The sequence below is a fragment of the Saccoglossus kowalevskii genome, chromosome 13 (genome assembly GCF_978046115.1).
Source record: "Saccoglossus kowalevskii chromosome 13, keSacKowa6.1, whole genome shotgun sequence".
Taxonomy (NCBI): domain Eukaryota; kingdom Metazoa; phylum Hemichordata; class Enteropneusta; family Harrimaniidae; genus Saccoglossus; species Saccoglossus kowalevskii.
In genome coordinates, this window is record NC_140653.1 from 11,690,588 (window position 1) to 11,714,374 (window position 23,787).

At 34.8% G+C, this 23,787-nt stretch overlaps 2 protein-coding genes across 2 annotated transcripts in view; one reads left to right on the forward strand and one right to left on the reverse strand.

The window, feature by feature from the left end:
* Nucleotides 1–981: 981 nt before the first annotated feature.
* LOC100371678 (uncharacterized) overlaps nt 982–23,787 on the forward strand; it is a 45,086-nt gene continuing 22,280 nt past the window's right edge. The window contains exons 1-3 of the mRNA XM_085506926.1: nt 982–1,068; nt 19,022–19,078; nt 19,983–20,065. Coding sequence (XP_085363052.1) covers nt 19,987–20,065 — 79 coding nt within the window. The 5' untranslated portion in view covers nt 982–1,068; nt 19,022–19,078; nt 19,983–19,986. The remainder of the gene's footprint in view (nt 1,069–19,021; nt 19,079–19,982; nt 20,066–23,787) is intronic.
* Nucleotides 9,633–10,436, reverse strand: LOC146735003 (uncharacterized). The gene has a single exon (XM_085507309.1). The coding sequence runs from the start codon at nt 10,434–10,436 to the stop codon at nt 9,633–9,635; it is 804 nt and encodes a 267-aa protein (XP_085363435.1).

Genomic DNA, 23,787 nt, shown 5'->3' on the forward strand with positions numbered 1-23,787 from the left:
TAAAATGCAAATAATTGTGTTAGAGTAATCGATGTTGGTTGTATATTGATGTTGTAGCCGTGTTATCAAGCACACCGAGAAAAAGAAATTACTAGAAGAATATTAATAACAATTACGTGTATGCGAGATAGTATGGTTTATTTAAACCGATTTATAAGGCAATTACAACACTTGCACAATTCGCATTGGAGATTGTGTTGTAGTTGATTTGAAACATAATATATCTGGGTCATAGATCCACGTGATTTTATTGATTATTATGCGAATTTTGCTCTAGTATTTATAGAGCAACAAATAGTACACAACATTACGATCTGACCTCCGTGCCAATATATAATATGAAAACACAGACAATATTAGAAACGATATGCATGTTCAATTGATCTTGCATTGACAGGGTAGAATATTGAGTGATATATTATCGATGCCTCCCCTTTTGTAGGCCTATATCTCCTTAACGGAGTACGAATAACAGCCATCCAGGGCCCTAATTAAGAATAACATACATACGTGACAGGCGCGGCCATTGTTGTTAAGCGCAGTGCAACGTACATGCATGGTTACATTATATAAATGTAAATAAAAGATATTGTTACGGCCTTCGCCATATATGGAAGCACACTATAAATCCCATCAATAAAACAGTTGACAGTGTATTTCATCACAACGCTACACTTACACGATAATGCAAACATAATCACGTTTTTGTTGTACATTTGAAGCGAGGAATTTAAGTGATGCATTTGTTATTAAAGACGTTATTTTTTGAGTGACACTTTTTTATCTGACTTGGCACGGGAAATTTTTCACTCGTTGTAGTATCTCGATAACTCCGTTATTTGTGCTATCGGTGGATGCATTGTTTACAACGGATTACACAGTTTCACAATTTATGACTGCAAAGCACGAAAGATTTTCACAAATTTCCCTCAAAATGATGATTCTTTTACAAAATGTTGGCCCATCATGCACTTCGCGACGGCTCCCTTTTGACGCCATCTTGGATCCATTGGTGTCTGGAGAACACGCTTACACTGTGAAATTTGTTCAATTTTTCATGACTAAGAGGTGATTATTGGATTTTATTTATATAGTATATTCCTTTATTGCTATGTTCTTTATCCGATTTTATATATCAGCACCGGTAACGTCGCTCACCTAAAAATATATCCGCGTTTGAAGGTATCGTAACGTTTGTCTTTTTCTATGCGACCTCGCGGTGTTAAAATATGTAGTTTGGAAAACAATGCAAAGTGAGGCCAAACTTTATATGATAGGTTTTCTCGTTTAGTCGTAACGTCACATCTCTAGTATCGTGTAGTTTTACTGTTAGTTTCATTATAAATGTATTTTACGCTCATATATGTCTCTACTAAACGATCTTATACTGAAAATCCGCCGTTGTGATAAGTATGTACGCATCGAGAATGTGATGTGGGTCGCCGAGGCTGATACAATATGCGGCAGATAAATCAACCAGCAAGTTAAGTACGTTGTCAATAGCGGCCTTCTGCCGGCTGTAGATTAATTCTACGCGTTTTTTGCTTCTTTGTACATTGTTGGTAATGACACTACGATGTTTTTCTGTTGATGTGATAATTCTACAACCTGCATAGCGACGGTTAAATATCGAATTTAGACTCATTTTCGAGTATAGCGAGACAGGAAGGGAGTCGAGCTAATTTGCATGTCAAACAAGTCCTGCTTTCATGTGCGCTCGCTCAGTTGACACGTACGACTATTTTTATTGACTGTATGTGCTGTAACCCTTGACTGCCGTTAAATCGCTCTGTATTTTTAGAAGGTTGATTTTTTTTTATTCGCAAATGCGAATTTGTTTTAAGCGTATTTCGGACTTCTCTTGCCTTGGCGGATTTGAGTGCCTTCGTGATTGTTGGGTTGTAGGTGGCGTAGTTCTCAATCGCACGTCACTGTGCAACAATCGTTCGCAGCTGCTCCAGTGTAGATAGGTGTTTTGTATTAATTATACGTTTTTTGTTTGTATTTATTTTAAATATTTTAGTTGTATTTATTCAAATATATTATTCAAATCATTCCTACTACAAACATATTCCCTGTAACTGCGGAGATGGTTTATTGAGCTTGTAGGAAGGTTGTATCTTTAAGAATAAGGCATGTCCTTGAAATGTAATAATAAATTTGAATAGATGTGTCATGTATAGCCAGGTCAGAGTTCATTTCTTAGCAAATGTTTAACTGAGTCCATTGCTGTTCAACTAGTTTATCCCTGGTAATTCATGACATCAAATTTTTTTGGTTAGTTTACAATATTTTAAAAAACAACTAAAGAAATTCTCTGGTTCTCAATGCATGGCAATTACCATCTCTTTAATTTGTTCTTTTTTGAAGACTTGTTTCATTTTATTTATTTTGCATGCTGTTCTTTGGAGTTGCACTTGCTTATATCTTTAGATGTATTTAAGACATCAGTGTTTATACTTAGTAATTATGTCTACTCTTTATTTCATGTGCTAATCAAGTCATTTGTGCTTTTTTGAATTGTGCTTGGTAAAATCACATGCAGTGTCTGCCTTTTGCGTACTTAAGTATAACTGTATTCAAAATGAGTGTAAACCATCTGTTGTCTGTTGTATTCCTGATTTGGCAATAGGGGATTACACAGTGTATATGTATCTCGGCAGGGATCGGGTGTCAATGTTTACTTAGAAACAGGAGTATGTTAATATAGGGTTTGTTGAAGACTGGTCAGTTGGCACCAGTTTGTGGGTGGTATTTTATGATATAATTGTATATCATGTCACTTTGGTGATATAAATACTTGAGGTTGTGATGTTTGTTTCGTCAATAACACCTGACTACTGTACCTTGTAAAAAATTACACATATTATTATTGACCTTTGTTCACTTCTAGGATATGATAACTGTAAATAATTCTATTCTTTGATAGAGATATTTGGAAATATTATCTATTATTTGCACACATGTAATCTCAAATTCATTCCCAGTGCAAAGACTGCTTGCGCACTAATTATATATTTTTGTACATTATACATTTTTTTAATTTTTTTTTATATTTTTGTAGTGAAGGAATGATTTTTTTTTTTAAGAATACGTAAAGTGTTTAGTATGTATGTTTGGAAATGTGATGGTATTTTTTTTTTTTTTTTTTCGTAAATTCAGAATTTGAAAATAATTAATGAACCCTACAACTAAGGGCCAGTTTACATGAACCCCATTCTGCTATGTTAACAATCCGGTGAATAAATGACTTGCATTTTCAATGTTAATTCAGCTCATTTGGGTTTGTCCAGTCTATGAAAAAAACATTGCATTTCTCACATGAAATGAATATTGAATGTTAAGTATGTCGGTGTATCAAATCATTTGCTGATTATATCTAATGCAACTACATGTGTATGATATAAGCAATAACATTATTAAATACATAAGCACAATTTTTAGCTCTATATTAGTACACAATGGTATTTATGAAACTCTTTTATTATTAATTTGGTATAACTGGGGAATTATAAAATTGTTTGCAATAGGGATTATCTGTAATTATTTTTATAATTATTTTATAAGTACAGGACAGTATTTTACAAGAGATCCTATCGCTAAAGTTAAATATAGCCACTCATCGGATATGAATACAATTATTAATATGAATATTCGCACCATGAAAATATGATTGAATTTAAAAAAATAAAAAGAGGTCATAATGTTTACTATATAAATTGTAAGCCTGGATACATTTTGGCGTCTTTTTGTTTCTTTTCTTTGCAAATGTAATTGTCTAGTGTCGGAAAAGAACCCTCATTTTCCACACGCTGCGTTTTCGTTTCTTTTCCTGGTATGATAAATTACCATTATTTGAAGAGCGCCACCAGTGTTGTAGCCCAACTTAGCCACTTTTACTATTACTATTCTTTTACATTTCTGTAGGAAATTCTTTCATGCTGTATAATTCCACTAAATTTTTTTAAGCATTTTTATTGTTTGCTTTTGTTATTTATAATTAGGTTTGAGTTGTGTGTATTGTGAAAGTTGACGATGACAGTGAAAAGATTACAAGACTGTAGATTGTTTTAGATTCTCTGACGTGACAAAGTGAAGCTACCTTTACCTAAGTATGAGCCCCTCCTCGAGTATAAGCCCACCCTCTGTTTTCAGACATTTAACAAGTGGAGGGCATCTCCGAGTATAGGCCCAGGGGGATTTTATCGGGTGTCGACGACATTATTTTTTAAAATATGCAAGTAAAAAGTGTATTTCATTGCATAATAATCGTGATTGATACGGTAGTTTGGTTCCTGCTTTTATGAGAAAACTCCATTAATTTCAGAGTGGTTGGCCGGCAAACCTACGGAACATGGTTCGCACCTTTTCTATTCTGTTATTTACTCACGATGAATCCCGGTGTTGTAATACTGAAGTAATTAATCCATATTCCTTTTGAGTAGTGGTTTTAGAAATGCCAAAAATGGGCATTGAACATAGTTTCACTTTTCCGAATAATTGTGTCCATTGAGACCTTCGTGAATGGAATGTGAACAAGCAAACTATTGTTTGACATGACTTGTTGGTGACCGTGAAACGTTTAAATACTTCCTCCAACCTCAGTTTACTTTTTGAAAATTGCGAATCAACAGCTTTAAGGAAAAAAATCAACGTTTTTTGTCGAAATCAGATCGTATTTTAACATCATGGTAATTCACTTTCGCATTGCGTTGAAAAAATTACTACGTCAATAATCGAAAAACTTCGTCTGTACGACACAGCATTTTGATTGGTTAACGAAAGACATGACCTGCTAGGTCAAAGGAAGTTGTTCAGGTCAAATCATGATGAAAAATATCATGGCGGAAATTGCTTTATATCAAGAGTGTGCGAGCGATCAAAAACATTCCACAACGAAGATAATGATAAAGATCTTGCCTTCGACAGTTTTCCCACAGACCCTACCCATTTTTGCACCGTAAATTCAGACGGTATGTAAATCGTATTGTAATAAAATGTGTGTATTTTTATGAACATATTTGTTTCTTCATTGTAAAAAGTGTTGTGGAAATCAAAAAGACATAATATTTCTTCGAGACCGGCACTGTGAACGAAAAATGTAATTTTGATGATTTTTCGAGGTTGGGAAGAGGGGTACAATTTTAAACCCCCAAAAAAATTATCTTTTCTGAGGTGGTCCTCAAGTATAAGCCCACCCCCTAATTTTCCCGATTTTACATGTTGAGGCCCCTGGGCTTACACTCTGGGAAGTACGGTATAATGATTTATCTACGTAGACCATGTTGCAATTCCAAATCATAGTAAATTGTGAGATAGTTTTGAGAGAATTGAATCATGACGAAACAAAACACCGTCAATCACACTTTTTGGCACGCCTTCTATTGTTTCCTAACGTACAAGTATTACAAGTGCAGCCCCAAATACAGTGGTTGCATAAATATTTATAAACTTTACAGTACTAAAACTTTTGGCATGCAACATTGCATCATCCAGATTGTATATGGCGTTCTGCAATTAGATAAATTTGCATAAATGTAGGAATTACAATATTGGAGATTGATTATATTTAAGAAGATATTGTGTTTTAATAGCAGTGCATCCATAGATTTTTAGTTGATGTGAAGCTACTTGCGTGACTGTGCCTGACACAAATTCTAACACATAATAGTCAGCCCACTGAAAGAAATGCTCGTTTGTTGACAGGTTGTTTTCGACACATTAAATTCTGCCTTATGTATATGCTTTGACTCACCTTTTTCTTTGGAGTGAATAGGCCAAATATTTCTGTGTTTTCGGTAACTTTATACTTGCCTATGTGGTAGAGGCATTATTGTTTATACAAATGAGCTCAGCATTTTTTTTTTTTATGCAAATTAGCTGTGGTCATTTGTCCAGTGTTGTGTTTTTTTATTGGCGATCTGCTCCATTAGGTTTTCCCTTAAAATCACTTGTGTGTGTCTGTCTATCTGTTGGTGATCCGCTTCGCTAGGATTGCCATTAAAATCACTTTTGTGTGTCTGTCTGGTGTTTGTGTGATTTCCAGTGTCTTCAAGTATTAATTCGTCTGTTATTTTTTTGCCTTGGCCGATTTCAGCCAAATAAGCCATATTCCGCTCACTGCGAGATCTCACGTGACCAAGCTTTATGTCCTTGGCAACCAGTTTTGATCATGTGACACAGGTCAAGCTTTTCCCTAGAGATGGTGGCAGCGCCATTGCTCACTCTGTTGTATTCCATTCACACAACAATATCGACTGTACAAAAACGCCACAATGGGTGTTAAACAGTGCTCTTAAGATGAATGCAAGAGCGATTCTTGATTTCATCTGAAGGATTACACGAATGGTGTGTTTTTTTACACGTTTCCCAAAACCAAAAACACAACCTGGGAAATGTGATCGGTGGATCGGTGCCTGTTCTTGTGCTGATGACACCGGATCATGCAAGACACTTACAGTACTCGAACATGTTAGTGCCAAGTGTCCTCACTCAGAAAATCATGATTTTTTTTAAGGGTGGCACCTGCTCGGAGAAGAGTGCAAATGACAATTTCAATTCACCATGCGACAGATTGAGGGGGATATTACATCTGAATGAAATACAATTACAAAATTAATTGCCTTGTCATTAAATGAAGAAATCAAAATGGTCACAAAAAAATATGCACATTTTATTACAATATTAATTACGTACCACCCAAATTTATGAGGTTAAAATATTAGAGTCTGTTGGAACACAGTCAAAGTCAAAATCTTCATCATTGTCAAATGTTTCGGATCGTACGCAAACTCACGATGAAAAGCATTTTCTGCCATGAAATATTCTTGCACGATTTGACCTGTAACAACGTCCTTTGACCTAATGGGTCAAGTCAGTAATCAACCAATCAGATGGTTACCTTCGTCTCCACATTCACAACAAATTCGCAGTCGTCGATATCTATATCATATGAAAAAATATATGTATCATATAAAAACGATTACCAGTTAAGCAATGATCAATAACCAAGTTTTATGATTAGACAGTCAAATTAGGGGTATTTTGAAAGGGATGGGTGCTTAGCTGAATGTGAACCCGAAAATAGAAATGTCCCAAAAGTTGGGGTGGGCGCTTATAACTTTTCATATAACTTTTCTTCAAACTTTAGTTTTAAATACGGTCTTCATTAGGTGACCTAAGTACCATTTATTCCGCCAAAGTTGCACATCAATTTTAATTGTCTATCGTTTGTAATAATTCTATCGTTCGTAATAATCACACTTTACATGGGAGCGTTACTGAGTTTATTTATTGTCATGAGGTACGCCAACTCAGATTAGGTGCATGTTTCAATCAGGTCCATGTATTTTTAGTCAATTATGTGATTTCTTGATAGAATTTCATCACAATACAACACCGCGGATTTGGTTCAAAATTGGTGCGAGGACCATCCATAATTTTTTTTGACTGGTGGCTATATTTGTTCCAAAAACAACATCAAATATCAACATTCAGACATATCATGAACATTCTCTTTGCCTGTCTGATTTCATTTAAACTCAATATTGACATAACTCATTTTATTTTACAGTTTTATCTAAAATGGCCATATTCAATTTTGTTTATTCCCTGTTTGATGCAGCCCAAAAACAGAAACTTCTGTGGCAGATGAATGCGATACTTTTGGACGAAGTCGAAAAATATGAATATTTATGAACATATAGGCAATGTAACTAAATTGAAAACGTTTTGTAAAATGTGTTCTATTCAAATTCTAGTCTTGTTTTCCTTACATGTGAAACAAACTAAAGTTGTGCCTTTAAAGTCACATACATGTATCTGTATCATATGATGACTTTTATTTGAACAGTCATCAAATCTGCAATGAAAATTTTAATCTACCATTGAACAGATTAACTAAGTGTAAATCCCCAAGTTCTATGATTAATACTGAAATGAGATACATGTGAACAAGGTCCCCAGGTTGAAACAGTGCCCACATACAGTGACCAAATGGTAGGTGAATAGGGTGTGAATACATGTGAATGCTGAATGATATGAAAACTATTGCATCATGTGAGCGGAACACAGCATGGTTTAACCATGGAGGTATGAACAGATGCCTCCATGGTTTAACCCACTGATAAAGAATATTCACACTGGTTTTTTGTTTGCTAGCACACTTAAACAAGGCTTTAGATAAATTTGCCAGTTATCTTTGTCCTCATTGTTGAGTAGATATCTGCATATGTTAGTTTGTTTGTTAGTTGCAGATTCATGTTGTGTTAGCTAATTGGGCATTGGTTTGTGGTAGTTGTTACCTGTTGAAACCTGTCAAAACATTGTTGATTCTTTGCATTGTGCTACAGTAGGAACTTGATTGAAACAAGAACATCTCATTTACATACACACTTGTCTTGCTATCAGCTCACATTCAGATAGCTTCTTTGAAACTATGCTTTGAATACAAGCTAGTGACAAATTTTGAATGTACATGTTTGTTTTGTTTCTTGCTTGATTGACTGCATTTAGAAAATAGATGGCAAAATGACTCGGTATGCATCCATCATTTTCTGTTTCACTTTATAACAGCTGTGAACTTGGGCAGTTTAAATCTCTTTTATCACATGGCTAAAAATCTTGTTTGTTCTGTGCAATCAAAAATTGAGGGAACATATACCCTAAATACAAAAAGTAGTTTTACAATTCAAGTGGACTGGTGAAAGGGCAAGCTATATACAGTCTTTGCTCTATTGCTCTATAAGTAATATGAAGTGAGTAAGCAGTTTGCGAAAAGTGAAAAAAAAAAAACTACAAACATTATGAATAAATCAAATTGTAAGCTAATTATTATGTAAATTAGTTGCCATCCTTGACTCAAATCCTTGGGATTTGGAAAAAAGAGCAAACAAATGTTTGAAAAAAATATATGTCTGAGAATGCATAAAGCATGTCCACAGATAGCAGTATACATACAATTAATGCTTCAATAAATGACACAAGACACAAGGTTTTGGCAAAAGTGGAAGGGGGAGCGAATTGCTGACGCAGGCGTCGCAGCGAACAGCTCCATGATGCGACTCGCCTGTGAATTGCATCATGACGCTGAGCGCGTGGTACCTGGTTGCAACCTTCCACCAGCAGAGACTGTACAGGCGGGCGTCATGGCTGGCGTCCCCCTGGCGGGAGCCTGCAGATATTCTCACAACCCCAGGAGGATGGACAGCGTGGGTACCCGTGTAAAGTCTGCTTGGTCTGTGGTGGAAACCCCCTTACCTGTTTATTGCTAAGGTTGTTCATGAGCAGATAAACATGAGTTACACTTGAGTGAGATCGGTAGTGGTATAGAAAGTGGTTATATAGAGACCTTTGCATGAATGGGTGGGTGGGAGGTCTGCTGAGACGATGTGTATCGTACGGTGCGGCAAAACGAACTGATGCTTGAAGAGGATGCGAGCACAGATAAGCAAATGAACAGTCTGGCGTTAATTAATGTAAATCCGTCTGAAGGACGAAATGTGAGCAAATATTGCATGAAGTACAATGTGGCATGGGAGGTGTCAAAATATGAAAGGGGGATGCCAGCTTGGTCAATGCATGTCATAATTGAGCATTAACACAGATTATAAATTATATTCATAATCATACTATTAATGCTTCAATAAATGACACAAGACACAAGGTTTTGGCAAAAGTGGAAGGGGGAGCGAATTGATCAACCAGTCCGGGAGATTTGCGTCGGCAGCTGTCGTGGCTGCACCACTGCGGAAACTGTGAGTAGTGTAACGGTTAACATCTGGCACAGATGCGTGAGTGAGAAGGTCTTGAATGTGGTTGCTAACAGCTTGCCGCGTGAGGAAAGTACTGTTGGCGAACTGGAATGCAGGTAGGTGAGCGACGGAACTATGTAGTGCTTTGTACGCCTGGTATGCCTGCAAAGCGCAGACCGATGACTGTGAGGGTGCGATGATGATGTTACATCCCCGGCGGAATGGGTCTGTCTTAGAAGCCTTGAGCGCAATGACGAGGTCTGTGTTGCAAGTGATGTCTGCCGTCAGTAAAGTGCATTGTGGGTCGAAGGTGGTTGACGCGGGTGCGACAAATTCGCTGACGCTCAAGAAGCCGAAGAACGCCAGTGTGAAGGCAGACCACAACATAGCTTTGTCATGGTTGCAAATAGTGGGATGGTTTGCGACGGTGTCCTTAAGAATTCGCATCAGTGCAATGGTGATTGGGAGTTTTACACGATTTGGCACGCCGTGATGTCTTTTAATGCCTTGCATAGTGAAGTGAAGCAGGAGGTCGTCGCGTATTGATGAGGTGAAGCCAGTTTCGATGTGTGCACGGATGATAGCTGCGAGGTAAACTTTTAGCGTACCATAGGTAAGTGACGACGTTGCGAGATGTGTCATAAACAGAATCGTTGAGCGTTGCGTTAGTGGATAAGGATTCATTCCATACATGCGACAGAAGAGAAGATAGTGAGTTCCCGCATGATATGTCTGTCGTGTACCTGGTGCAATGCTCAGGTTGATGTAGTGGCAGGCTTGTTGTGTGAGGTTGACGGGACTACGTCGCACATCGGAGCCGTTGAGAGGGTGCACAGGTCAATGTGGTAATGAAAAGGACAGAAATTAAGTTCTCTGCTTAGAACCATGCACAGAGGAATGCCTGAAGGAATATTCTATGTAGGGTAATGAGAAAACTAACATTTAAGCAGATAAATGTGTTTTCGTTTGTTTTTATCCTCCCAAGTAAATTGTGATTGACAGTCAATTTGTTCTTGCTAGTATTTTAGCATCATTTTTTATTTCAGCATTCTACTGCTCCATGCTAGGGCTCCAATAATCTAGTTCAGTTATTGTAATTGTATTTTTTAGTCAATCATTTCCTAAAAAAAAAATATTTTTCAGACATGGGTGATAAGTATTATATGAGACTCAATTGACAGAAGGTTGTACTAAAGCCATACTGTATGTAATTTCACTGGTACCTTTCATTGGCCATATTACAATTAGGAGAAAATTGTTTGACTCAATTAAAAATAAAACTGTTAATTTCCATTTGATGGATGAAGATTCAAAATTTAAATACATTATGGGCAACACTTCCACATAATACAGCTTGGCATTTTTATAAAAGAAAGTATGGTAATGTGATACAGTAATTATCAATTCCCTGATTTTTCCAAGTCCTTTTGTTAAACTGTTTTAGTATGTTTGTGTTTATGTATTTAGGAATTGTTTTTTAGTTATAGATTGGACTATGTTCTATTCAAAATACAATGTCAATAAAGTTATATGCTTTCTGATTTAAAATGTATTCATGATTTTATTTAGAAAAAAAAATTGAAAAGTTATTGGCCCATTCCATTGCTATGGACGTTAATGAAGCCAAATCAAATAATTCCTGAACTTCCGATAACCCTCTACCCATAATTGTAGAAAAGTTAATTATTGAAAATTGCATTGTATACAAATTATCTATGGGCATTTCTTCAATGTTGTAATTCTTTATTTAATTTACTTCTTTCTATGTGCCGAATGACTAGCACTTTGTATAATAAAAATAAATCATGAAAACTTAGTACTAGTATTTTGATGTCAGTCATGGGTGTGGCATTTATGGTAATAGCCTTCCTGGACTCTGTTGATACCAAACTCTGAGATCATTGTGGTTCATTAAAATAATATCATCATGTTCAGGTAGAAAGAAATATTTGCATATAGGAAATATACACAGTTTTCAGAATAATACTGAATGTTGAAATCGTAAAGCACTTCTGAGACTAGGTCAAAAACGCCTGATTTGACAGCATATAATCTATCTCTCCACCTAATACATATAAACATAAAATGATTGCAGAAATGATTGCAAGGCATCAGATCAAGGTCACTGCATCAGATGTATTATACTGTATACATTTACAGTTGTGTTTAGTTCTATAAAATGCTACTTTTCAGCTCTTCACTTCTATTATAGTAATTATCGTATGCAATGCATGTTTAATTATCATTACTATATCCTGGCATACCAGGTGTATTGTACGGTAGCAGTGTCATGCACATGTGAGCAATCAAATCAATTAAAAAAAAGGTGACCAAGCACTAATATATTCAGGTCATAAATTTATTCATGCATAATATACATTTGAACTGATACATATTTGGTTGCACACATGTTCAATGTAAATACATAGACATTGGGTTTCAGTTTATTATTACAGTGGGCATACAATATATGTTGCTATATTGTTAAACATTTTTATTTTATTGTCTTTTGTTATCTTCAGTCAATAATTCTGAGTGTCTACTTTTAAAACCAAAAATGGTCATTTATGGTTAGTTAGAGCCTGTCGGTTATTTAAACCACAGAAAAGGGTCCTCTAAAGTTCTCAGTTTTGGGCTTCGTTCTCTATTTTGCTCCAGTTGTATCCCAGCCTCTCGATATCTGCTTGAAGATCTCTTCACCAGGTTTACCATGGGCATCGTCTTTTTCCTTTCCATTGAGGTTCCTGTGCCTGACACAGGATTCTGTAGGTTGTGCCACAGTCCCTCTATCACCGGTCTGGAAACGCTTAGCATTCTATTGTACTAACCCTCGTAATGGGCAAATAAATCGTTTACACCTTACGCCAAGTTATCCCGAAAATAAACTCCCATTGATGTAGTCGTGCATATCAATAACCCACTGGAAGTTACCATGATACTTAGCGATTTGGGTCATTGCGCATGCGTCATTACCAGCACGGATCACAACATTACCATGTGGAAGGCTTGCGGCGATTTTGTCGAATTCGATGATGACAACATTGATTGGGATTTTGTTTTAAAAGACGTCATCGAAGAAGAAATCCATGAAGTGCATAAAGATAAACCATGCAGTTCAACCAGTGCCGAAAACATACCGGAGAAACCTTTTACGAGGCATGATTGCCACGCCCACACGCCTGTCAAAACTCCACAACTGCTGTCTGAACGTAAACAAAATTTGTCTATGAAATTAAACTCTTTATTACATCCCAAACAGAATTAAACCACCCCATTAGTTTCAGAAGTAGTTTCTTTAATCACCAAATAAAAATGGAATTGGAGAATCACCCCATTCCCTTGTAATCGGAACAGAAACTAGCGTTACAATTATACGACTGAGAGAATGATGTGATTCAAAATGGCGCCGTCATGAATACAATGACGTGCAAAACCAAGACCCAAAAATCATACATCTTGTGACATTAAACAGTATTTCAATTGATTGTGTTGCCGATATACATAGTTGTTGCAATTAATATGCATGAAAAACAAAATAAGCAGAAAAAAAAAATTACCGAAGTAAAATGTGTACAACATCGTAACTGGGAGCGGCCATTTTGTTTTTAACGACGGCGTTTACTAATTAAAAATAAGTGTAATTTTTTTAACGAACAATCATCAAAATCGTATATTCAACATGACCATTGTGCTAAACGTATTTCAAATCTACCAAAAACACAAATGTTGTCATGTTGTCAAGAATGTACCTTTAATGAGAGGAACAGAAAAACGAGTCAGTTTACAAGTCACGGCACAGTCCCTCTATTACAAAAGGTGAAAAAGACATAATTTCACACAAGAAAACGTCGAGCATCAACATATTGTATACAACGAAACCTACTCTCCTTAAAAACAAAGACGTTACGAATCAACTCTGGTAAAAAATATTTGTATACGGTATCAAATATGTTCTGGAAACGTTAAAAAATAGATCACAGCACTGAACGCGATGTATCTTGAAGCTATCAACAGTATAGTACCGCGCTTCGCGGAGAGCCATTACAAGCGTTAGCCCACTAATCCTGCCGATTCACACGTAAAACAATAGGCGTTTCCAGACCGGTGATAGAGGGACTGTGGTTGTGCCCTATCCATTGTCGTCTACTTCTTCTGTACCAACAAATTTTGAGACTATATTGTCTTTTCACATAATGTTCAATAAAACACTATTATATAGCTTATCAACGTCACAATGTGGTATTTTGTATTTTATAAGAATACTTAACATGCAGGTAATTAGGTCTACAGTGAGACAATTTCTGTAAATAAAAAACAATCTCAGACTGTGAACAGTAAATCAATATATTCATTTGATATGTCAAGAGCATTGACCTCTTCCTGATTTAAAACAAAAATAGATTTAGAATGTTGCCAAGTTGTGTAGTGTCCAGATTTAGGCATTTTTATGATCTATTTTTATCAGGCATATTAATATGTACTTCATCTATTCACAATATTATAAATTCTAGTTATATATATATATATATTCTTTTGTGATGCATGTCAGGTTTGTGCAGCTCTTAGCCAGCATAGTGTTTGAATTGAAAGAAATTGTATTGAGTCATGCATAATGGATAAAATTCCACAATATGATAGAAAATAATCAGAGATTGGTCTAGGTTTGTATTGGTTTGAATTCCTGTATACGGACAATCAGTTTATTAAAAAATCTGGCTGTTTAATGCCAAAAATAAAACTAGCTTTTGCTTCTTGTCATCGCAAGCATCAGTTTAAAACCTGCATCTCACACATTTTTGGGGGGAGAATTTTATGTAGCACTAAAGTGTGCCACATATGGTTGAATATAGAAATGTTTTATTTTTTGTTTCAGACGATGTTTTGTTGCTCCAAATCCTTTTAATGCATGTATTATTTAATAAATCATTATTATGAGCAAGCCAGGACTTAAAAACGAAAGTTGACAGTAGGCACTTAAAACATTGAGTTTATAGTTTCTTATGGTAAAAATATAATCTCAATACAAAAAAATTAAAACGGTATTAATCGTAATTTTCTCTAGAGCAAGAAGCACAATTTCCTTTTCTTTTTTTGACAAAAAGATTATTGATGTTGATGTGCTGCATGTTTTAAAATTTATATGAAAACAAAACTATGTACTTCACATGTGTTGTATACGTTGTTACATGGGTCCCATACCGAACACCTGACAATGAAAACTGCCTTATAGCGTATATACTTGGTCAAGTCAATGTAAAAGTACCAGCTGCATGGGGCTAACAGGATTAAGATTAAAGGGTGGTGTTTTAATTTCATGTAAATAAACAATGTATTTTACACGCGTTGTATACGTCGCTATGAGTCCCATATCGAACAGGAGGCGACACGACGACTGCCGCCCTTTAAAGTATACATTTGTACAATGTACAAATCTGCAGACACAGTACTTATAGGGTTCTCAACAGATAATTTGCATATCAATGAACCTGGTAATTGTTGTTCGTGTCTGGATATTGTAGAGAGCATTTTTTTGTGAGAAAGTGATCATTCTGGCACTTAGTTTTATTCTTGTGTGAAAAATGGCTTTTTTTACTACATCGGCCAAAAATTACCACTTTAGGTCAATAATATTTAATATTAACCTACACATAGTTTGCATAAATATTTTTTTATTGTTGCTGTAGTGACAAGGTTTACCTAAACACATTGCCTGCTTGAGATTTGTTTGTACAATAGATGTTGACTATCTCTGTGGAGACTTTCAGCAATTGATGTGCTAATTAATATAGTAACAGATTTGTATTAATAACAGATATTATAATTTGTCCCACTGATGTAACAACTATTCCCTCAGCCATGGTACATGTATCATCAGAAAGACAAATCTCAATATCTCACTTGTATGAGTAACTACAGTGGTGATGATAATGGCACTATCAGGGTGCAATCAGACCCATTCAAAAACATAAGCACCTGTAATCAATTAACCAATTGATTCTTCCAAGGTCTTGCCTGTGGTATTCCCACCTAGGAATCTGTATCTATGTTTATTTTTGTGTTCAACATGCCCAAGGAACAACTAATGTAGAATTTGATTTCTGGTCCTATTTAGCATGGGTCAGGCCCACAATGTAAAAATCATGTCAAATAACCATGTTTCGTGACTTTGCTGCTAAATGTGGGGAGTTTTTCAGAATAGGTGGGCACTTGACCTGAAATACAGATATCAGACATCTGATCAGGTATATATGTAGATGTATACATTCATAACAATCAACAATATAAATTTAGTTTCAAAATGCAGGCAAGTTATATGCAACAAATTCCAAAAAAAAAATTAGGTTAGAAGGGTTTACGTATTAGTGATAGACAAAACCAATGTTATTCTTCAGAAAATAACTAAGTAATATACCGATACAGTGAATGGATTGTAACTGTATTAGTTCAGTCATAGATAAGGAACACATGTTATTTCAATGAAATGTATATTGTTTATAACTGCAGCATACCTTTTTTGATGGAACTTGTTGCCATGGATATGTACAATTAGTGTTTTCAATTAGTAAATCTAGACATTGATATAATTCCAATAATAGACATAATCCTGCGGCACATCAAAGAAAATTTTAAAACCTTTAGACCGCAATAATTCCATAATAGACAAATTGTATTTTGCACATGTTGTTAGGACGGAATCATAGCGTTTTTCAGTACATTTTGTTCTCACTAAATCCCTTGCGGTAGTTTGCTAGCATTAACCATTTCTCCACCAGACTTACTTGGCCAAATTTTGTCTTCACTTTTTCTATATACTCTTCAATACTTCAGGAAATGAACCCTAATTTTGGAGTCGACAGAAAAATTTGAATCGAATTTCAGTTTTGCTCAAAAAAAATTGGCTATTTGTGTCCCATTATTCTGATGGAAAATGCAGACTATAAACAGTTTTTTTTTTTTTTTTTTGTGATGAAAAGAGAGAACTGCTGGTGAAAAGGTTAAAAAAAACATACGTTTGTACTCAAAAATCCAGCAAGAGGGTTTGGGTTACTGTAGTGTTCAAACTTCTGAAATACAAATATATGGTCACCGACTAAGTTTTCCACAAAACGACCTTGAAAATTGACCAAAGTACATGTGACCTACATGTATGCTAAAAAAAAATTATATGTAGTGTTATAAAGGTTCCATACACTACATGTATGGCTGTCACAAAAATTAGAGAATTTTAAATATTAGTATAAGTTGGATAATATGGATTTCTATGAAAAATGTACCAAAATGGTTGCTTTTTGGATTATTTTGCATTTGATTTTTTGAAAACACACCATTTTTTTCTCTGTAAACATGTGAATGACGTGCATGTATGGGAATCACCACACAACAATCTTCGAAAGATTTACTGGCAGAGAACTCCTAGCCAATTCAAATTTATACTGTCACAATCACAATTTAAAACTACCGATAGTTAATGTTTTTGCTATGACTTGTGTTCCTGGCTTTTCTGCTGTGGTCAACTAAAAGTGTTCTGTAATAAATAATTTTTTATGTGTATAATTAACTTTTTTATAACAATTTTATGCATTTGCTGAAAATGTCCATAATTATACCTGGTATTAAGTTGTTGAGTTCTATGACATATAAGAATAGGTGAATTAATTAAGCGTTCAAATATTTATAATGTATGTGATTATATATATATATGTATGTGTATTGTACATATTATAAGTGTTTTAAGTTATTATTAATTTAGTTATTAAATTAATATTTGCCATGCTATTCTCAGGTAATAGAGCTCCTCCTGTACAAAGTACACCAGGTTTTTAGAATAGACCATTTCCCGTTCACTGCTAATCCCGCGTTATGCGGGAAATCAAACGTAAAAGCAGGACAAACAAAGGTCATATCGTCGTAGTGGCGACGAACATCGCGTGAGATTGAACAACGCGAAAGTATTTTGGAAGATATTCCCATGCTCAATAATGTGCTGTACACATGTTATGATGGTCAATTTCGATTAAGTAAGGGTATTCAAACTGAATATTTCCCTGTCAAAGATAAGCCTTTCAATTTGAGCAAAGTTTTTGCGGAAGACGTTCAGTGTGCGTCTTTCACACAATTCGTGAGATCTCGCATTTGTATAGAAAATCACCTATTATAAACAACTTGATGACTTCTCTATATCTTGGATGTTGTACATAATCAGCTGGTGATCTTAATACATTGCATTGTGTGTCAACTGATCTTGAAATCAATACTCCTGATACCTATAACATTTCAATATTTAGTCTGGGAAATTGCACTTTTTATCTGCATCTCAGTGTTTGAAGTGTTTGGTTTCTTACACTGGCATGCATGTTGACCTGGGATGTCACTAGTTTTTTTAAGTTTTAGTAAAGTTCAATTGAGAATTTAGGAAAGCAAGATATGACAAGCATTTTCCATGTAGATGGAGGTGTATAGATGTATAATGTCAATTTTATATTTTATAGTTTTCTAGTTAATCCATGAATATTTTTTTCACAAAAACACATTAAGAGAAATAAAATATAAAAATGTCTACAAGTTGTTGTATCACCAGAATTGTTTTATTTGGGCATAAGAGCAGAAATTTAGGGTAGCCATAGAAATTTCTACATAAAAAAATTGTCTTTTCTGCTAGTAGTAAAAGTAGTAAATTAAATAACTGAACTAATTTGCAGAAAATAAACTTTTTGATTTTCTTAAAAATATTGGGTACATGTAGGTAGGGAAACAAAGAATTTATTTTATTTGGCCTTATGAGTTACTCAAAATGGTAAGACTGCACATACATAACCCCAGCACACATAGAAAATTTATCTTAGTATACAGCATGCACAAATATTGAAACTCATCATCGATACTGGTTGTTGATATTATAGAATGGACCAGTTGTTTCATTATCATAACTTTTTTTCATTTTGAGCATATTTTATTTTTATCATTTTGTTCTCTGATGATGAATTTCGGAGTTTATAAAATCTTGATTATAAATCTGCTTGTTTCCCCCGAGTTGAAATTTTAATCCTTCAGTTTCAGCGAGAGATGGCAGTCAAAATAAAGTTTTGCAATGCAATGCTATAAAACTAAATCTGAAGGTTATCAAGATAATTTTTTCCTAAAAGAGTAAAGCATCTGTCATCACGCAGTGCACTTTTGAATTTCTTGTGGACAAATAATGTATTTTACATGCAGTGATGCACCTGGATGGTTTTTCCTGATATATAAACATTTATACTTTTATTCTGCAGGTAGCAGGCGTTTTAATTAGACTCTTCATATGATTCATGATCAACAAAAAACTTAAGGTAAGTATATTTAGCACCTAGAAACTTGTACAGTGTGTATACTTCTGAAATCTCGTCAGTGTTGTCTATCTATCTAGGTGTCACTCAAGAGCTTAGTATACTGAAATTTTATTCTGTTGTTTGAAAATAAATGTATTGTATACTAAAGTATTATACTGTGTGACCATGCTAATTACATGCCATATGAAGCTGCTCTTCTTAGGACAGTCACTGTGGTGTGATGAGGAGCATGTCTGCTTGTATTGGCCAGTCACTTGTCAGAATCAGGTGTTTTAACCCAGTGTTTAGTTTTGTAATGTACCGGTATATACATGTATTGTAGCATACGTACATTGTAGCTGGAATTAATTTTCACTGAAAAGACTTTTTGAGTGTTTTCTATGGAATTTATTTTCACTAATTTTTGGCATGTTGAATGAAAAATATAGGAAAAAATGCATATTCACTGGATTCTATTTTCACTGAATCTTTCCTTCAGCAAAAGTAGCGAAAATTAATTCCAAGGGAAAATATAGTATTTTATTTTATTTGTTTGCCTGTAATTACATTGAGCTTAGACTACACATATATTCTAAATCGATATCATGAATTTTCTGATTAAAATAAATTTACACAATTATCAATCAACAAATACATACTCAGATGGTTCACGATACCAGTAACTTCATATTTTTTGCATTTATAAACTGCAAAAAGATAAATGTGATTGTTAGTGTATGTGATTTGTTTTACTGAAATGTAATGGCTCATAGGGCCTTTGGTCTATAGCTAGATAAGATAATACAGTTATTAATGTCACTGATACAGCTGTGTTTAGTTCTCATAATTTGGGAAATGTCATCGTTAATCAGTACTGTTTTGTGCATGTTCTATGATGCTTCATTCATCAATGCCTTGTTTGCAGAACAATGGAGGTGGTAGCACCAAATATGAACATACCTGCGTTATGTCAGTTTAAACCATCAAGCGTGGAAGAAAACAAAATAGGTGAGTTGTGTAATGGAATTTCTTTACAAGCTGGATTTACTAGTTTCATTTTGTGGAATGTTGTGAGATGTTAACTGCTGGCATACAAAGGGTTTGTACATTTGTTATGTTTTGGGTTGTGAGTACATTTACCGGTACTGGTACCATTCAAACTAGATTTAAAAACAGTTCATAGGCTGTTTGCTTTATGATTCAATCAAATGATCGACTGTGCTCAGGTCTTGCCTTTTAAAAATGCCTGAAGAGTGAAAAATAGTTTTTCTAAAACTACTGAGGTGAGTTATTGTGCTGAAAAATAACTTTGTATGTGTAGAATTTTTTTCTTAACTAGCACCTTAAAGTGCCTGTGCAATGCCCACCCTCACGTTTCCCATTTTAGATCTGTGTCCCACTGAAAAGGGTAGTTATTGATTTTTTTGCTGAAAATGATTACTCGTATCCAAGTAAACTTGGGATATTTCTCGTGTTGTAGCCACGCCCACCTATCGTGAAACGGTCGACTGTTTCCGGATTTCCGACTCTCGCCGAAAGTGCGCCACCAAATGACAAAATGTGAGAGGAAGTCATACACCCGAGCCGTAATAACACTGGTCGTTCAGTATACTTTTAAACGATATACATTTTTCGGTCGGCGTTTTTTTTTTTTTTTTGTCTATTTTCTTTTTTTTTTGAGAGAGAGTTTTTAGATGTTGTGTTGTGGGCAGTTGCAGTGAAACGTATAGCCATAGTGTATGTATTCACACGTTTCTAATCGATCCGAAGGTGCGACATCACTTAACCTTAGATTCATTCAACTGTCCTCGTCCATAAAAAAACGACTAGGTTTAAAGAGAAACACCGACAATGTAAACCTGGCGCAACACTTTTGAAAGAAATATATTCCGGACCAGCCCATGATCACCGAGGCGGATTTCAGAAGAGAGAGAGAGACGTCCGGCAAGTGTTTCAAATCAGTTGACTTTTTTTGCGATCCTGATTATCATTTTACAGAGACCATTTAGTCCCTGTTAAGTAAAAGGTAGCAATAATTTTGACAGTGACATGAAAACGAAGCGTCGGACAAACAGGAAATTACACAGCCCTTACACACTGCTAACTGTTTTCATTTTCGAAGGCTAAAAGTTTCTGAATTGTTTGGTGATTGGTGTTGAATGTCGAATTCACACCTCTGTTCTTTTTTACCTCCATGCTTGCAGCTTGATCTGCGTAATAATTTATGAAATAAGAATCCGGGCTGGATAATGTGTTTCCACCAAATAAAGTTTTAATACGATGTTATAATTATGACAATCACGCCATGGATCAAGCTAACTCGAATCCACTCTGAATTTATCTGTATATGTGTCGATCTCGATTATTTTTGTTATCCGATTAAACGCCGCTTTTAACGCACTTGCCCTCGCCGTGACCCGACGCATTCACCTATTTCAACAAAATGTCAATTTATTTCCACGCGGCTGTCATTTATTTAGTAACTGTGATTTGTCGTTTTTGACTCCCATGTGCGAAGCACATAATGGGAGTCTTTGCAGTTAGTGTGTGTGTATGTGTGTCCGACTGTTCCACTGCTGTCTCAAGAACCATACATCGGTTTTTGATGAAACTTGGTGCATAGATGCTTTGGGCCAATGCGCAATTTTGATTAGGTTTTGGTAAAAATCCTTGCTCGTTAATTACCTAATTTGCATGATAATTAGCTAATTTTTAGCTGTTCTATGACTGTTCCACTGATATCTAAAGAACCACTCATTGGATTTTGATGAAACTTGGTACATAGATGCTCTGAACATATGCGCAGATTTGATTAGTTTTTGGTAAAAATCCGTGCATATTAATTACCTAATTTGCATGATAATTAGCTGATTTTTAGCTGTTCCATGATTGTTCCACTGATATCTAAACAACCACTCATCGGATTTTGATGAAACTTTGTACATACATGCTCTGAACTAATGCTAGGTTTTGATTAGTTTTTGGTAATAATCCATGGATACTAATTACCTAATTTGCATAATGATTAGTCAATTTTCAGTTTTTCCACTGATATCTCAAGTACTAATCATCACATTTCAATGAAACTTGGTACATAGATGTCATATGACACTGCACAGACCTGATAGTTTTTATGGTAATATCAGTACATATTAATTACCTAATTTGCATAATTAATTAATTTTCAGCATTTGATATAAGTACTAATCATCACATTTCAATGAAACTTGGTACATAGGTGTCATATGACACTGCACAGACCTGATAGTTTTTATGGTAATATCAGTACATATTAATTACCTAATTTGCATAATTAATTAATTTTCAGCATTTGATATAAGTACTAATAATCACATTTCAATGAAACTTGGTACATAGATGTCATATGACACTGCACAGACCTGATAGTTTTTATGGTAATATCAGTACATACTAATTACCTAATTTGCATAATTAATTAATTTTCAGCATTTGATATAAGTAGTGAGCATTACATTTCAATGAAACTTGGTACTTACATACTCAAGGACTATGCAGAGATTGATTGTTTCCGATAAATATTTGTGCATATTAATCACGGAATTTGCATAATTAGTTAATTTTCAGCTTTTCCACGGGTATCTCAAGTACTAATCATCGCATTTCAATGAAACTTGGTACATAGATCCTTTAGGACTATGCAGACACCTGATTAGTTTTAGGGCAAATAAGTGTGCATATTAATTAACTAATTTGCATAATTAATTTTCAGCTTTTTTACTGATATCTAAAGTACTAATCGTCACATTTCAATGAATCTAGAATTATGCAGACCCAATTAGTTTCCGTTAAAATTTGTGCATATTAATCACCTAATTTGCATAATTAACCAACTTTCACACTGATATCTTAGGTACTAAACATCACATATCAATGAATGTACATGGATGCTGTAGGACAATAGACAGACCTGGATAATTGTGGGTTAAAATCTGTACATATTAATTACCTAATTTGCATAATTAACCAATTTTAAGCTTTCACACTGATATCTAAAGTACTAATTATTCCATTTCTATGAAATTTAGTACAAAGATGCTCTAGGACAATGTACAAACCTAATTAGTTTGGGGTAAAAATCTGTTCATATTAATTCCCTAATAAGCATAATAATTCATAATTTTTTGGTTCTAATCACATTTCAATTAAACTTGGAAACAGATTTTCTGTTACATTGCGCAGACCTCATGAGTTTTACACTCAAATCTGTTCATATTAATTTTCTGATTTGCATAATTAGTTTTCAGCTAAGTAATTTTGAATTATATTTAATGTGTCTCCAATACTCTCAGCACATGGGAGTTCTTTCTAAGCTTTCTTTGATTACAATTATTTTATAGTGATCACTATAGTCTAATGTTTAGAATGTCAAAATATGTTCTCTTTTATTTTAATTTTGAAAGTTTTACTCAGACGATCTATGAAATAAAACAGTGTAGTGACGTGCCTAGTAACCTGCTAAATAACGAGATAATTCCGACGTCAAATTCTATTTTGTCCAGCAACAGTGTACAAATGTGCGCCGGTATCGGTGACGATCACGGTGACCAGCTACACTAGAACGAACATATTTCGCATCTAACTCAACCCCATGCAACAAAAATTGATACTATGTGTTCATTATGGTCCATTCTTCTTCGACGAACAAGTACATAAGTGACAATATAGTCAAAGACGAGAAAACTGCACAA

Coding starts and splice junctions, on each gene's coding strand:
- LOC146735003 (XM_085507309.1), bottom strand. CDS start 10,436: ATGAATCCTTATCCACTAACGCAACGCTCAACGATTCTGTTTATGACA.